General features: G+C 34.8%; 1 protein-coding gene across 5 annotated transcripts in view; it reads right to left on the reverse strand.

The window, feature by feature from the left end:
* Positions 1–18328, reverse strand: part of LOC111508803 (cytochrome b5 reductase 4) — a 314862-nt gene that overhangs the window by 182832 nt on the left and 113702 nt on the right. The window contains exon 2 of one of the 5 annotated variants that reach the window (XM_074183994.1): positions 107–207. The exons of the other annotated variants lie outside the window; for them this stretch is intronic. Coding sequence (XP_074040095.1) covers positions 107–164 — 58 coding nt within the window. The 5' untranslated portion in view covers positions 165–207. The remainder of the gene's footprint in view (positions 1–106; positions 208–18328) is intronic. 5 annotated transcript variants of the gene reach the window in all.

Genomic DNA, 18328 nt, shown 5'->3' on the forward strand with positions numbered 1-18328 from the left:
TCACAAACTTCCACATTTATATTAGTATAGATCATCAGTAGTTTATTGTTCAATAGAGTTTTGGATTTATTGAAAATTGCGCATACTCGAATGTAATCGAACTGACCATTTATTGCTGACATTGCGTCACATAAAGATGTTTTCAAGCTCGTGTCATGTGACATTTTCCCAATGATCTGCAGCTAGTTTTTGAAGAAGATGCCATACCTGAAACAAAATTAAAATCCTTCGATTAGGAACATCGGATGTTGTGTGAGAAAAAAATAATAAGTTCTGCGTGAAATACAGGTACATATGCAGTATCCGATGCGTATCAAGTAATACGAAGAAAATTATCAAATGAAAAAAGATCAAACACAAAGCTCAAGAGAGAAACTGGCTTCTCGAATTGATTGACACAAAAAACACCAAAGATGATGAAATACTGGAAGCTGAATAAACCGTCATTCACAATCAACCAATTCGTAAAATTATGAATACTCTGACTCGTAACTTGATGAAGAATAATACTATTGAAAATGATAATTACACAATTTTCATACTATGAATTATTTTCAAGACACGTTTCACTACACAGTAACTTCATCAGTTGAACTGGTACATACATTATTTCACAATTTTGAAAGTTCATTGAATATACAGTGTGTAAAAGCCAAATTCATTATTTTAGTTTCTGTACTTATTTTAAAAAATCCCGAAACACGTCAAATGTAAATTATAATTTGACATTCGTCAACGTAAAAATGCCACCACTACCTTCAACCCCCTTCGAATGACAGGTACGGCACCCAATTTTTCAAATGGGGATTCATTTTATATCGTTTGAAAGGTCTCTTTATTCTCTATTCAAAAATGTTATCGCTTTCAAGTTTATTGCAACGATTAAGATAAACTAAATTATAACCATGTGGTTACTGAAGTTCGATAAAATTCACTCGAAAACTAAAATGTACTACAAAACGTAATGAAATGTAGAATACGAAAAACAGCTATGAATGTTAACGAAGTAGATGTTTAGAATGTTCACCACAAACGTCTTGGCGACATCTTATCTTAAATAAAACTGTCTTCTAACATTATTTAACATATCAGGCGTGACCGAACCAATCGCAAGCGTTACTCGTTCTTTTGAGTCATTCAAATCTGTACACATCGCTCTTTGCATATCCCCATAAAAATAAATCTAATGATGAAAGATCAGGTAATCGCACTGGCCTTTCAATCAATCATCATCTCCCTATACACTGATTGGGAAATGTTGTATCGAGGTATTGCCGGACATTAACTTAGTAATATGGTGGTGCTCCATCCTGCTGAAACCGTATCTTATTCACTGGAAATTGATGGTTTCCTGGATCAGGATATAAATTTGCTAAACTTGGAATGACATCATTTTGAAGTAGTTCCAAATAATTCCAGTTACCCTCAAAGAAAAAGGGACCAATGATATGGTCTCCTACAATCCCTGCCCAAACATTAACCTTTTGAAGGTATTGCGTATGTTGAGAGACAAAGTAGGTACACTCATCGGAAAAAATAACGTCCTCTAATTGGATGATATTGTTATCTAACGTGTTTTAATATGTTTACTATCAATGTATGGCTAACATTGAATGTAGTGGATACCTGTCTACTCGATGTATGTGGGTTTTTTTAAACTCAAGCATCACATCTAATTTGAGATCATCAGTCATTGCATTGGCAGCTGCTTTTTTTATCTATCCCACATCCTAGTAATTCCAAACCATTTTGTCGAACTACTAGGGTCAATTGAGGTCAGACAGAAAGATCAACTAATTAGTTTCGACGTGGAAAGCCTTCACACCAACGTTCCGGTCGAAGAAGCACTCCAAATCATACAGGGAAAGCTATCCGAAGACGGGAACCTGAAAGAGAGAACGAATCTACCTATCGAAGTAATCATGGAATTACTAAGATGCTATGTATGAAACTGTTATTTCCAACTGAAGGACGAATTATTTACACAAGATGAGGGACTGCCAATGGGATCGCCACATTCACCAGTCATAGCCAACATATATATGGAGTGGTTTGAAACTCTGGCCATTGAAGAAGCCCACAAGAAACCTCGAGTCAGGTTGAGATATGTTGATGACACCTTCATAATATGGAACCATGGGAATACTGAACTAGACGCCTTCCTGAAACACATCAACAGCGTGAGACCTTCCATCAATTTCACAATGGAGAAGGAAATCCACAACGAATTGCCATTCTTAGACGTTTTGGTGAAAAGGACCGACACTAAGTGGGAAACATCTGTATACCGAAAATCCACTCATACGGGACAGTATCTGAACCACGAATCCAACCACCATCAATCGACTAAAAGAGGAATCATCAAGACTCTATTACATCGTGCTTTTGGGCTTTGTAATACGAAGGAAGGTCTCGAGAAGGAACTAGACATCATCAAAAATGATCTTCAACGGAATGGCTACTCCAAAGCGATGGTAGAAAAGACTTTGGCTAGAAGACAGCAGGAGCCTCGCAAGGAAGAGAAGCCGTCACAACCAGTGCTTGCACTTCCCTACATCAGAGGATTATCGGAGAGGATAAAAAGAATTGGTTCCAAGTACAACATCAGAACCTGCTTCAGATCCGGTAACACTATCCGTAGCAGCCTCACCAAAACCAGGCCACCAAACGCGGACTGCGATTCCAAGAATTGCATTTACCGGATACCCTGTGAGTGCGGAAAATCCTATATTGATGAAACTAAGAGGCCAGTGAATGTTCGCATTGCCGAGCATAAGAAACACACACAGCGAGGGGAAACTAGCAAATCAGGAATAGCAGACCATGTTTGGACCCATCAACACAACATCGAGTGGTCTCAAGCTGAGATATTGCACAGAGAGGAACATTGGAAGCCGCATACATGTTGTCCAACAACGTATTCAGCCAAGCCAGCGTAGAAATACGCAACATATGGAAACCCATCATCAAGCGAAAAATGGCCAACTCCCGCCAAAACGGTCATCTCCCACGGAACCAGTGAAGCCGAAAATGGAAAGCGGGGATAAGTGAAAGTACTCGGACGACCTATAAATAGTCATCTCTCGGAGGAATCAGTCCAGTCATCACCCGAAGACGATTGTAGATACTAACAATCGAAACGTCTTGAGCTAACGTGACGGAATCTATCCACTTTTTATTTTTATTTTCTTTTTTCTTTTCATTATTTTTATTTATTCAATTGTTCTATTTTTACTTGTATTTTATTTCACTATTATTTCATTTCAGGTTTATTTTGGTAAATATAATTATTATTTTCAGCTATTCATTTTTAATTCTTCTTTTTTAGTTGTTTCAGGGATTTCAAATCATTTTATACAGTAGACAATGGAAGTCCGAACTAGTGAAATTCATCATGAAACATTGTCAATCACCTTCAAACAAACGGAGAATATTTTTAGTGAAGCTACTTCTGTTAGTTTGAAGAAAATTGATAAAAAGGATGTTCTTGTATATATAAAGCTTTTTGGCGGTAAAAAAACTTTCGAGGCCAAGGCTTGACTTGATAAACATTATTCGGACTTTGCACCAGGAAAATCAACCATTGAGAAGTGGCTTTCTAAGTTTAAACGAGGTGAAATGAGCATCAAGGACGATGCACGCAGTAAACGTCTGAAAGAGGCTGTTACCGATAAAAAAGTACCGCTCTAAAGATATCAAAGAAAGATGTTGGATATATCGTGCATGAATATTTGGGTATGCGAAAGCATGTGCCGTGCGAGTTCACAATCGATCAATAACAAGGACGAATTGATGATTCTCAGCATTGTTTGAAGCTATTCCACCATATAAAAACCCGAATTTATACATCGATATGTGACAATGGATGAAACGTGGTTCCATCATTTCACACCAAAATCAAAACTATCGTCATCTGGTTGGACTGCACGTAGTGAACCGGTTGCAAAGAAGCAACCAGTCGGCTGGCAACTTTATGGTATCAGTATTTTGGCATGCGCATGGTATAATATTGTTCGACTACCTTGAAAAGGAAAAACTATAGGCAGAGACTGTTACATATCGTTGTAGGAGTGTTTGAAGGACAAAATCGCAGAAAAACGGCCCTATTTAACGTAAACCAAAGTGATGTTTCACCAAGACAATGCAGCGTATCAGAAATAAATGAAAACATTTGGAAAAATTGCAAGAATTGGGCTCCGAATTGAATCCGCATCCACCGTATTCTCCAGATCTGGTCCGAATCACTTTTTCGCGTTCTCAGAAGCTTTTAACTGAAGAAAACCAATTCCACCCAAGCCTACTATCTTTTAGACAAAAACTTTGAATTCAACATGGGCCACAGCATATGAAATCCTTAGAAATCAATAAACTGAAACATTCAATTTAACTTTCAAACGACCAACAAGAAGTTATTCACTCACAATTGTTAAACTTGTTTTCATAAAATGTGAGTAATTAAGGTATTTGTAGATTACATTGGCACATCAAGATCTTCAGATGTGGTGCTGCAAGTTTTTCTGGATTTTCCTACAGCTGAAAAAGCAAATGCGCCACTGGAATCAATCGAGTCGCCCCGGAGCGCTAATTAATTTTTGTTGTTGTTTCATAATTTCATAATTTATATTTCTTCAATTCAATTATAGTTTATGTTATGTTTCACAAAAAAAGATACTTCTTTTCCTAAATTGTATGAAATTGTATTGATATTGTATTAAAACTGTTTTTCAAAATATTCCTGTTCCATCAGAATTAATCATTCATCGAATTAAGTTTTGTAACTACCTACCGTTATACGAGTATAAAATACAATGTAGATAAGTTTAATGTACCATTCAAACTACGATGTAATAAAATGCATTTCGAGTGTAATTTATAGCGTATATATTGTATTGTTATTATCATGAATAGTAATACGTAAGAAATGCTAATAATTTTAAATAATAAATAGGAATTTTGGGAATTTTTTTTCAAAGCTTCATACAAATTACTGAATTTGAGTAACTGAATTAACTAATACTCAGGCAAAAAAGCCAACTGAAAACCCAATGGAGCGGAGCGTTTACGAAAATATTTGTATGAATTACAAAATACGTGATATTAGTTCATTGTGGTCAAGTTACTTCAAAACAGTGACTTTTTCTAATTTAAGCTGTATTTGTGATGCACTGTTTGGAACTTTTGGTGTAGTAATGAATATTACTGGAGTTTTTGCCCAACACCAAACCGTTATTTCAACACCTTGACACGTGTTTCGATCATCTTCCTTTTGTATTAATTTGTTCAGTGTCTATGTAATCTAATAACGTTGTCTGATAAAAACCATAATGATTCCTAGTTTGAGTGGAAAACACCTCAAAGAAAATTATTTAAAAGATATTTTTGGTGGAGATGTTGAAAGTTCTTTTCGTTTTTGGGTGTATAACCTTCCAAAATTTGAAAAATGATCAATGCTAAATCTATAGAATATCAGCATATTCTATAGAATATGCTGATATTCTCGTATGATAAGGAACAAACTGAAGAGTTCACCTCCAGAAGGTATTGCGTGATATGAGCCACTGAAGAGTCCAAATTAGTTAGTAACTTTTTGCATCTAAATTAAATAATCAATGGGGAAAATTAAATTTCTATACATAGCTTTCTTCAGATGGATGTTATGAAACGGATATAACGATATATTCCAACTAGAAAAGGTTACCAAATGGAATTTTTTAACAAAATAATTTTTGTTGTGTGAATTTGACAATATGCAACATACAGGCTGATTCACGGTGGATGGCACATTAGACGTTTCTGGTGAACCAGACAACGGATCAATTTGAAAATTTAATGGAGGGCATATTCGGACATTCTCTAGCCAACTAAAATATTTTCGACAATGCGGTGTTGCCGCTTCTATTAGAAAGCAGTAGCAACTTTGATTTTTCAAATGGAACACTCTGTATATAATATTATTTTTGGAATCTCCAACAATTGCCCGACAACTTTTCTTGATATTTCCCTATACCTATCTGTTACCGTTTTCGAAATAAAAATTAATTTCAATTTTTTTCTTCGAAAATCATGACTTCTAAAAATGCCGATATCTTTTACTTAAGAAGTACTATGATATCGAAATTTGGTTTGGAGTTAGGTGATACTTGGACACTTCCCACACGTCAGCCTAATCTCCGTTACTTCAATACAGGGTGGTAAAAAAATACAGTTTTTTCTTTTGCTTGAAAAAGTTGCTGAAATTTGATTATTTCAAATGGAACACCCTGTATATTATTGAAAATTCGGAAATCTGCTGAAATTTGCTTTCTTTCTATGTATATCATACCTATACCTAACTAGTCAAGTTTCGGACTTATGAACATTTATTTGTGAAAATGTCCCTTCAGAATGGTATTTCCATTCGGTATTTGGTAAGCAGGCCATGATTACTATTTGACAGTAGCGTTGTGACATTCTCTTAATAATATCGACATTTTCGTCACTTCAGAAGTTGCAAATACCTTCAAAACGATGGAACAAAACTATTCAAACGAAGTTCTTATGAATTTGTTTATTATTTTTGGACAGTGTGACAAAATTATCAGCAGAACATGTAGAAAGTTCAATGAAATGTATCCGAATCTACCGCCAATGAACCTCAAGAAATTTATACGAATTCAGAACAATTTCAATATGTTTGGATAAACTTTAAAAAAGCACCAAGAAACTTGAAATTGGAAATATTGATATGAATAATTATAAAAAAGTAAAACAATCATGTGGAATATTTCAAAATATGTTCGAATCGCTGGCCGTTCACTTCCAAGCACTTTAAAATGCGGGTGTTGACTGCTTTCGTGGTGGCAGATCTGATTTCATTGGGATCCAAATCTTCAAATGTTTGGGCAATCCTTTCTAACAATTCATCTCTCGAACGCACGGGTATTTTGTAAACTTTTTCTTTAAACATTCCCCACAAATAAAAATCTAATGGATTAAGATCGGGTGATCTCGCTGGCCAATTCCATGGTCCCAAGCGCCTCATCCACCGATCGTCAAATAGTCTATCCAGTTCTGCGCTCACTTCTCTTGTGCAATGTGCAGGAGCTCCGTCTAGTTGGTACCAACAGTTTCGATAATCTTCGAGTGGCAGATTATCCACGAAACTGTCTACAGTATTCCCCAAAATATTCAGGTAGCTTCTGGATGTTAATGACTCCTCGTATATCACGTACCTCAATTTGTTGTCCATCAACATGCAGAAGACATTAAAACTAAATTTTTCTTGAAATCCGGCTTCTTTTGTGACGTGAGGATTTTCACTGGACCAATAATGACGATTTTTTCTATTGAAAATCCCTTCTCTCGAAAATTTCGATTCATCAGTCCAAATAATTTTATTTAAAAAAAGTGGATCTTCTTGAATGCGTGTCAACAACATTTCACAAAATTCTACTCTCTGTTGAGGATCTTGAGGCTTCATTGCTTGAATTTTGGTGAATTTATAATCATGCATTTCATGTCTTCGCAAGATTCTTTGAACCGATGAATATTTTATACCCAAATCTTCTTCAGCACTTCTTATCGATGACTCGGGAAATGCGTGAAAATATGCTAAGACATTAATCTGGTTGTCTTCGAAAGTTACGGGTCGAGGCAAGTTTCTTGGTGCTTTTAAAGTTGATCCAAATGCATTGAAATTGTTCTGAATTCGTATAAATTTCTTGAGGTTCATTGGCGGTAGATTCGGATACATTTCATTGAACTTTCTACATGTTCTGCTGATAATTTTGTCACACTGTCCAAAAATAATAAACAAATTCATAAGAACTTCGTTTGAATAGTTTTGTTCCATCGTTTTGAAGGTATTTGCAACTTCTGGAGTGACGAAAATGTCGATATTATTAGGAGAATGTCAAATAGTAATCATGGCCTGCTCACCAAATACCGAATGGAAATACCATTCTGAAGGGACATTTTCACAAATAAATGTTCATAAGTCCGAAACTTGACTAGTTAGGTATAGGTATGATATACATAGAAAGAAATCAAATTTCAGCAGCTTTCCGAATTTTCAATAATATACAGGGTGTTCCATTTGAAATAATCAAATTTCAGCAACTTTTTCAAGCAAACGAAAAAACTGTATTTTTTTACCACCCTGTATTGAAGTAACGGAGATTAGGCTGACGTGTGGGAAGTGTCCAAGTATCACCTAACTCCAAACCAAATTTTGATATCATAGTACTTCTTAAGTAAAAGATATCGGCATTTTTAGAAGTCATGATTTTCGAAGAAAAAAATTGAAATTAATTTTTATTTCGAAAACGGTAACAGATAGGTATAGGGAAATATCAAGAAAAGTTGTCGGGCAATTGTTGTAGATTCCAAAAATAATATTATATACAGAGTGTTCCATTTGAAAAATCAAAGTTGCTACTGCTTTCTAATAGAAGCGGCAACACCGCATTGTCGAAAATATTTTAGTTGGCTAGAGAATGTCCGAATATGCCCTCCATTAAATTTTCAAAGTGATCCGTTGTCTGGTTCACCAGAAACGTCTAATGTGCCATCCACCGTGAATCAGCCTGTATTCGTTGAGTTTGAATCCAACGTAGGTACTTATTCAAATGAGAATTTACACCAAACCGAGTTTTCAACATTCACTGTACTATCAATGCAAATATGTCATTCAATGTCAAAAGATCAAAACATCAACAACTCCGACACAATAGATAGCCCAAGTTTTCACGGGGAAGTAGTAATGTTTCCGGTTGGAGCCGTTTGAGTCATTCATTTATCCCAAGTCTCCAAAAAAATTTCCCAGCCTCATTCCTTAAATATTTTCAAAACACCCATGGGTTTTTCGTTGGACGTTCGTCAGATTCTCATGAATCATAACTTTGAGCTGGATTTTTTTAAAACTTGAACCGTGAAGTTTGTGTAGATAGTGAACTCCGGAGTCATGTAGTCCGTGGAATAAATCTTTGAACATTTCATTTCCCCACATTTTCCGGAATATCTCCAAATGAGATAGGCTCACTCTTGTCTTTTTTATTGATAGACGATATAAAGGGGTGGATCCAAAGTTACCATTTTGTTCCTTACTGAAATGAAATAACTATGGACTGAAACTGCATGTTAAAGAAATATCCGATGAAGCTTTTTGGGATGCGAAATTCTCGTCAGGAATCTCGCAAGTACAGCCTTGGCAAATTGATCTCCGAAACTCCTAATCGTTATTCTGTAAGCCAAGACCACGGTTCGTCTCCATCAAAACTCTGTACCTCGCTGTGCGATACAGACAACTTGATGTAATTATCCGGTCTCAAGTCGACTCCACAAAATTACAAAATGTCTTATCTTGACGCTGGAGCTTCCGTCATATAAAATAATTCGGTTTTCCGAATTCAATTTAAAAGTCTTCAAGATGGAGACGTAACTGACAAGATCCGCTGCAAAGAAAGCGGTAATTCTGGAAACGTAATTCACTTATAACTGGGACTGAACTTATCGCAGATTCTTGGGATATTTTGAGAAATGGAGCTAGAGCCGAATGAAGTATAATACCATACCAACAACATATGCAGTGAATAATACTGCAGTGACACCTGTCGGATATAATCCAACGCCTTTCGTGGTATTTGCCAGGGGAATAGTTGTTTTCTGATAGGTGTCAGTCCATTAACCTACAGTGTAGGTGAGTTGAGACTGGCCTGAAGAATTGTTCTTTTTAGATAATTTGATTCACAGCCAATCTTCAAGTATGCCCCCGTTCAGCAAAAAACTCAGATGAGAGCCGCAGAGATCACCTTACTTCTGCGGAAACACAAGGATAAGCCAATGCATGGGGTCTTCTTCAATAACATTGGAGACCTTGGCTTATCAAAGCGCCTGACGTTCGCTTCTCTCAGGTCGAATGGGCTGAAGTCGAAAACTGAGGGGTTCATCATGGCTTGCCAGGATGGTGTCTTCAATACCTTAGTCTACCGCAGTCACGTGATGGGTATAGAGGTTCCTGACACAAGGTGCAGGGCCTGACCAGCGCACACTACGGTGAAAAAAAATAACAATACACATATTTCACGTTGTATGAGTCAATTTCAGAATAAATACATCATTCGCAACAGCTCATCAAAGTACCAAATAAAAATTCAAGGAAAGATGAAATACAACATTTTTTAATGGAAAACAACTTGTATTTTGAAAATAACGATAGCAACTACCAACAACTTGACCAACTACCAACTACTACAGACGACACATTTGAAAAAGTGTATGTCCTTGAGAGTATTACTGGAAAGTATGGACACACCATAATGAGAGACTTCCCTCCTATTTTTGTGTTTTCAATCCCATCGGGTTGATTTGGTGAAAATTGAAACAGAACATCAGGCGTAAAAATAATTTTTCAAATTTTGATAAAAAGATAAAAGAGCTAGTTGAAGAAGAAGTATCTAATATTACTGAAGAAGACTGGCAGAAAAGGATTTGAAAAGTATTTGGATTGGACACTTCCATATAAATAGTGGAAATACATTTATTTTTGATTTAACAGATGACAGTAATGGTGAAACAGAGAATATGGAAGAGGAATTATCAGAAGCTTTCGAAGAAAGTTAATGAAGCGATCGATTGTATATATATATATATATATATATATGTGAGTAAGTAATATTCAGAAGTATTTTCAATCAGCACTCTGTTATTTGAATTCCTACTTTCCTTATATATATATATATATATATATATATATATATATATATATATATATATATATATATATATATATATATATATATATATATATATATATATACCGGGTGTCCCACATTTTATGTGACAGGCAATATCTGGTTTGTTGAAGGAGATACACAAAAATGTTTCATACAAAAGTTTTAGGAGTTCATGAGAGCTATATTTTGATACAATTTTCAAATATACAGGGTGTTTGGTGTAGGTGCTACAGACCAAAATTCCATTTTTTAAAATAGAACGCCCTGTATATCATTACATATTCAGATGCTACGTTGAATTCTGATATCATTTCATGTTTGGTTTTTGAAATTCGGTTACGGCATTGTTGAGCTATTGCTTAAAATTTAAAGTCTTGAGGACGACTATTATTTTTTAAAATATCTCATACAATTATTCTCTCTGCATCAGATCACATGAAAATTAATCAAAATTTTGGGTGTTCGAAGTAATGGTTTCAATTTTGAGTTGTGGAATTCAGTCAGGAATCATTTTGAATATGAAACAATTGCGAAATTGAAAGAGGTGTATTACATAACAAATCTTTAATTAATAACAATGTAAATAATACAACTTGATAAATCATTTCATAAGAATGGTAGGTACCTAGAAATAAGTCATAAAAATTGTTCAAAGTGATGCCCATTAGATATTATACAGGCTTCGAAACGTCGAATCACTTCTCTCGTACAAGTCGCTCTTATAATATCAGGCGTAATATCACTGCACGCTAGTCGAATTTTCATTTTCAGATCATCCACATTCAAAGGGGGAGTAGTGAAAACAATATCTTTCAAATAACCACATAGGAAAAAATCAAGCGGTGATAAATCTGGGGAACGAGCCGGCCACCGAATTGGACCCTTATTACCAATCCTTCTATTTGGGTATGTTCTATCCAGATATTCAGTAACAACTTGTGAATTGTGAGGAGGAGCACCATCTTGTTGCCACCAAATTCCTTGTCGTTCTGCTAAATATCTTCCATCAACTGGATCAAATCATTTTCTAGAAAATGTAAATATCGCAATCCATTGAGATTTTCATTGAAAAAGTAAGGTCCTATGATGCGGCCATTAAACAATCCACACCATACATTAATACCCCAAGTAGTTTGAAAATTACTTTCGCGGACCTAGTGGGGATTTTCTTGAGACCAATAGTGACTGTTATGTCGATTCACAACTCCATTATTGTGGAATCCCGATTCATCGCTCCACAAAATTTGACTGAATATATTAGGACTTTTATGTAATATTACCTGAATACAAGCAATGAATTCAAGTCGTCGCGTCGTTCAGAGTCCGTGGGTTTCAAACCTTGTACCAACTGAATTTTGAATGGGTGGTATTTATTTTCTTTCAGAATTCTCTGTACATTAGATTTACTCACACCGACTTCTTCTGCAAGAGTACGGATAGAAACATGTGGATGAATAATAATATAAGCACATTGATCTCTAAATCTTCAGTTCTAACAGATCTCGAATGATGACGATGCTTTATAGTAGAAGGAAATGACCCAGTTCGCAATTTTTCTACAACTCTCGAAAAAGTCATTCGTGACGGAATGGGTCTGTCTGGAAAACGTTCTTGGTATAGACGTTGTGCTTGACGGCAGTTTTTCTGACATTCCCCAAAAATTAATAACATATCAATGCAATCACTTGGACTAAACGCGAAAGGCATACTGGAGTTTTCGCACAAAGAACACAGTTACTGTTTTGCAAAGAATCACTGAATCGAACTGACAAGTAGATTCAATTCAACAACATTTGTTACTATGGCATCAACAAGCATAAGCTACTTGATGAAATTGTGCAATATAAAGCAATTCACCCTCAAGTTAGTCACATTCTCAAGAATTTCAATATTATATTCAACTGATAACGTATCGTAGAGGTGAGAATAATGGTTTGTATTCAGTAGTAGTCTAGTTCATTCAATAAAAGATATAGACTGGATTCGTGTACGAGTAAATAAGTTTTTTTGAAACTTTATATTTAAGGAAAAGTGCAATAACTCAACAACGCCGTAACCGAATTTCAAAAACCAAACATGAAATGATATCAGAATTTAACGTAGCATCTGAATATGTAATGATATACAGGGCATTCTATTTTAAAAAATGTAATTTTGGTCTGTAGCACCTACACCAAACACCCTGTATATTTAAAAATTATATCAAAATATAGCTCTCATGAACTCCTGAAACTTTTGTATGAAACATTTTTGTGTATCTCCTTCAACAAACCAGATATTGCCTATCACATAAAATGTGGGACACCCGGTATATATATATATATATATATATATATATATATATATATATATATATATATATATATATGAAATGAAACAATTAGTGGACATAACACTTGGAGCCACTTGGCTCCAAGTGTTATGGAGCCAAGTGTAAAGGTGGGCAACACTTGTTTGCCGAAAGCAGGCAGCACCGCGCTGATTAGGCCAATAGCCAGAAACACGTGTCCGCGGTTTGCCCCCCTTTTTGAAGTGTTATGTCCACTAATTGTTTAATTTTTGATTTGTACATCATACACAATCGATAAAATCTTTGTCTATATATATATATATATATATATATATATATATATATATATATATATATATGTATATATATATATATATATATATATATATATATATATATATATATATATATATATATATATATTTATTGTGATTCTTATATAATCAGAAATGATTACTGAATAACAAAATTAATTAGCTCCCTAACTATATTATCAAAGGGGACTGTTGGAAGGTAGGTTGCACTATATCGTTTACTTGAACTATACCTGAAATAACAAATGCTACCTGCATAATCAATACCAATACTACAATCACTAATTATCTTCTATAATATATTACGATTACCAACTGTTGAATGGATCCTAAACTAGATGTCAAAAAGAGTTTTAGGAAAATGTTAACACCCCGTTACTCGGAAACGAAGCAAGTTGGGACACACGTTCAAATAAACTTTTGTTCATAATATTCGACAAGTAATCACCACCTGAAATTAATGACATCATTCAAGCTGTCATAAGTTTGTTTGCTGTGTTCCATACTGCCGTCGATGTCTCATATATAACATGTTACAATCCAAACAATGGACTGACTATTTCTAGCATGAAACAGACCTGAAGAAGCTATTATATAGTTGAACATGTGTTGTCTCATAATATTATCAAGAAAAGGGCGTTTCCTGGAGTAACCCAATCAACTACGATATTCCCAAGTTTGTTTGCTATGAAACTGTTGAACACTGCCGTCGATAGTTCACCTACCAATACAATTTTGAATTGATTGACAACTCAAGATGTTCAAACTCCTGGAATCCGGTTCAGCAAATATTGATAATGGTATGCAGGCGTCGTCTCAATTAGAATATCTGACGTTACTAAAGACGGAGTAAACATACCGTCGTGATAAAAAATTCACGACACATACATTTGTCAAAATCAAATTCAAATTATTCATTTCCCTAAATTGACAAAAAAATGTATAGGATATAGTCATTTTACATAAAAGGACAAAACAAAATATATTTATATACAAGAATGAACAAGAAAAATATATACAGTAGGAAATCACATTTTTGTATTAAAAAACTTGTCAAGAGTATAAAAACATCTTTCTACCAGACATGTTTTGAATTTTTTTTAAACAACTAAAGGCTGCATACTGACTTCAATTTATTTGGTAAACAGTTGTAAATTTTAGATCCTATACGTTTTGGTGCACTTTGAGTCATCTCATACTTAGCCGCTCTAACGTGTATTATTTGCTTCTGCCGAGTGTTTTTATCATGAATATCGCTATAGAGAATGAAGTCATTCCGGTTAGTGAAAGCATAAACTGACAACTCATAAATTTATGATCCAACCACAGTTAAAATTTCGTGTGTAATGAAAATGTTTCTGCATGAATACTGTCGAGGAACGTTGAACAAACAGCGTAGAATAGCTTTTTGTTGGATAAATTCATTTTTGCTCATTGCAGAGGTGCTCCACAGACATATACCATAGCGCAACCTGGATTCGACCTGGGCATAATAAACAGCCATAAGATAGGTTAATGAGCTCAATTTTGAAACTAGTTGATCACAGGGCTCATTCCAAGAAAGACTCTCATCCATTTCAATGCCTAGGAATTTAACAGTATCATGAGTGTTTCTCAAAATAGAGCCAATAACAATTACCTGAATATCATCGTTTTTATTCTGATAGTTGTGAAAGGGGATTAACTGAGTTTTTTTCACATTGAAAACAGGTCGTGACTATTGAAATAGTTTGAAACTACATCCAGAGTATATTCACATTTTCGTGTTAATTCATTCGTCGCTTTGGCAGATATCACCAAAACAATATCATCTGTACAGGCAGTCACTGCAGAATATGGTATTTTCCTGTCTGTATTATTGATGTATAATAGAAATAAAAGTGGCCCAAGTGTAGATCCCTGAGGTACTCCCAAGTGGACCAACCTCATTTCTGATGCTGAAAACAAATAAATATCACCTTTGTCAAATTTGAGCGAGACACACTGCATTCTGTTGCTGAGAAAAGATGAAACCCATGAATGTGAATTTCCTCTTATTCCATAACGATCCAGAATATCTAATAGCTTGGTATGATTAACACAGTCAAAAGCCCTGCTCAAGCCACATAGAACTACAGCTCGCCTGTGACAATAAATTAAATCAAGTCATCGTAGAAAGATAGTAGGGCATCAGTCCATCTGTTGAATTATTTTGAGAGTTCAAACATACATCAAAGTTCGTCACTATGTTCAGAGCAAATAATTTACTCCACACATTTACATCCCAACCCATTCAGCACAGAAATGAGAAACGCCTATAGTCCGGTCAAATTAGACCAAGAAATAAGAATAAGGCTACCTAAACTCCCACCAAGCTGAGAATCAGTAAAATTGTTGAAAATATGATGAAACATGAAATTTTAAATTTTCCCATCTTTCTCCTAGATGGAAAAAATTTTATTCAAGGTCAATGGTCAAAAAAAATGAGTTTTTCGTGATTTTCAGCAAAACGGCAAGTTTTATTATAAAAATACTTCAGACAAAAATTGTAGACCATATATTTGTCTACAAAAAAATGTATTGATACTTTTTTCCTACGAGCCACTGTTTTTGAGATATATCGATTCAAACAGTTGTAAAAGTTGTAATCGCCATAATATGCACACGTTTCCTGGAGTATTTTTTTGATCAAACTTACCGTTTTGTGGGAATTTAGGTGGCTTAGAATGTCTAAATTGACCGGACTACTAGACTCGACACGGCTTTACGGTTTGAAAATATACACATATTTTTGTATCGTTTTTTTATACCAAAAACTATTGAATATTTGGGGGATCTTCTGTAGGTCGATGGTGAGTGGAGAAGTAGCTGAAGACTACAAACAACAACCACAAACAGAACTGCTCCGAGTTTCTAGAGACAGCAATTGGAAACCTACTGTCTCCCGTCATAGTTATATTACTTTTCCAGGCTTTGAATACGACATGTAGTTGATGAATTTGAGATTGTTGCCACGAAAAAATCTACGGTTGATTGATAGATGATCAGTGGTAATCAGGGTCAAGAATTGGATGTCTCCAGGAAGAATACTAGTTGTTTCAGCTATATTCCTGATAGCTCACACCATTCTCCACAATAAAACAAGACTGGACTGAACTTTTTTCTATGGGTTGATTAGGATACGTAAATTTAAGAAGAATTTTCAGGAATCTTCGACTTTTCAAAAAGACACTGGTCAAAGTTGTCCGTATGAAGATACACTAATATATTAGATCGCATTTTTTAACAGTTGAAGGCCTTTGAAACTGTTTGCTCACTTCAACAAATGTTATGTAAGCATAAAAACAAGATGTTGCGAAATTGAAAGTCAACGTAATGTGGAATAAGCTACGATGACAATGACAAAAAGTATATCAGTTAGACTAAACGAGCTATTATAACTCGTTTCAAAGAACACGCAGCGTATATTTGATTTCGGATAGTGTTGTTCGATACGCTTTGTAGAACGGCCATGGAATAAACGAACACAAGTCTGAAATTGTTGGGATCGGTGCATAGCTCAAAGCTTTTGGATGTTTGAATCGAAAAGGGGAAAAGCTACGTGTGGATTGAGAATTGTGAACAATGACAAGGATTCCATTCCAAACAGCCCATTATTCACCTTTATATGAAGCACATCCTTGAAAGTGAACAGGGACTTCAATGACAAAATGATAGTAGAATCGATCGAATTATTATTGTATTTGTCACCATCATATTTTATCAGTTCGGACTTCCATTGTCTAATATAATATAAATTAATTGAAATCCCGGAAAAAAAGAATTAAAAAAATTAACCGAAAATAACAATTTTAGCAACAACAAAATAAAAAATTGAAATAATAATAAAAGCTAGAAATCAAAAAATATTATTAACAAAAAATGAAAAATAAAAATTGAAAGATTCCAAACCAAGTTACGTCACTGCGGACTGCGATTCCAAGAATTGCAATTACCGGATACCTTGCGAGTGCGGAGAATTATACATCGGTGAAACTAAGAGGCCATTGAAAGTTCGCATTGCTGAGCATAAGAAACACACACAGCGAGGAGAAACCACCAAATTCGGAATAGCAGAGCATGTTTGGACATAATATCAAGTGGGCTCAAGCTGAAATCATCCACAAAGAGGAACACTGGTTTAGCAGAAAATTCAAAGAAGCCGCGTATATGTTGTCCAACAACGCATTTAGTCAAGCTAGCTTAGAGATACGTAACATATGGAAACCTCTCATCAAGCGAAAAACAACCATCTCCCGCCAAACGGTCATCTCCTGCTAAAACCAATGAAGCGGAGGAAAGAGGGGATAGGTGAAAGCACTCGAATGACCTATAAATAGTCGGATCTCGGAGGAATAAGTCCAGTTATCACCCGAAGACGATTGTGGATTCCAACAATCGAAACGGCGTGACGTAACTTGGTTTGGAATCTTTAAATTTTTATTTTTCATTTTTTGTTGATAATATTTTTTAATTGTTAGCTTTTATTATTATTTGAATTTTATATTTTTTTTATTGTTGCTTGTATGTTATTTCTTTGTAATTTCAGTTTTTTTGTTTAATAAAATTGTTATTTTTGGTTAATCTTTTAATTTTTTTTTTCAGGAAATTCAAATCAATTTATATTATATTAGACAATGGAAGTTCGAACTGATGAAATACACCACGAAACATTGTCAATCACCTTCAAACAAACATCGTCACTACCATGTTGTCAAATACATTTCAATTCATTTCAAGTATTTTTCTGTTAGTTTGTGAATCAACTTTATTCAATTTTCACGTCACCACCGAGAAAGCTACTGTATTAGCTAAACGCGTATAGAAATTAAAATGTTTGTGAAAATTATGAAATTATATTCATGGACCGTGAACACTGATTAGAGTTTGACAAATATTTCATTTGCATTGAGCCCAAATATAACTGACTGCAACTTCACGAAATAAGTATCATATATCATTTCATAAAAAACACTGAAAACCGTAAATGAATA

The sequence above is a fragment of the Leptinotarsa decemlineata genome, unplaced genomic scaffold (genome assembly GCF_025532065.1).
Source record: "Leptinotarsa decemlineata unplaced genomic scaffold, Ldec_3_MD MMD2_P_RNA_scaffold_2, whole genome shotgun sequence".
NCBI lineage: Eukaryota > Metazoa > Arthropoda > Insecta > Coleoptera > Chrysomelidae > Leptinotarsa > Leptinotarsa decemlineata.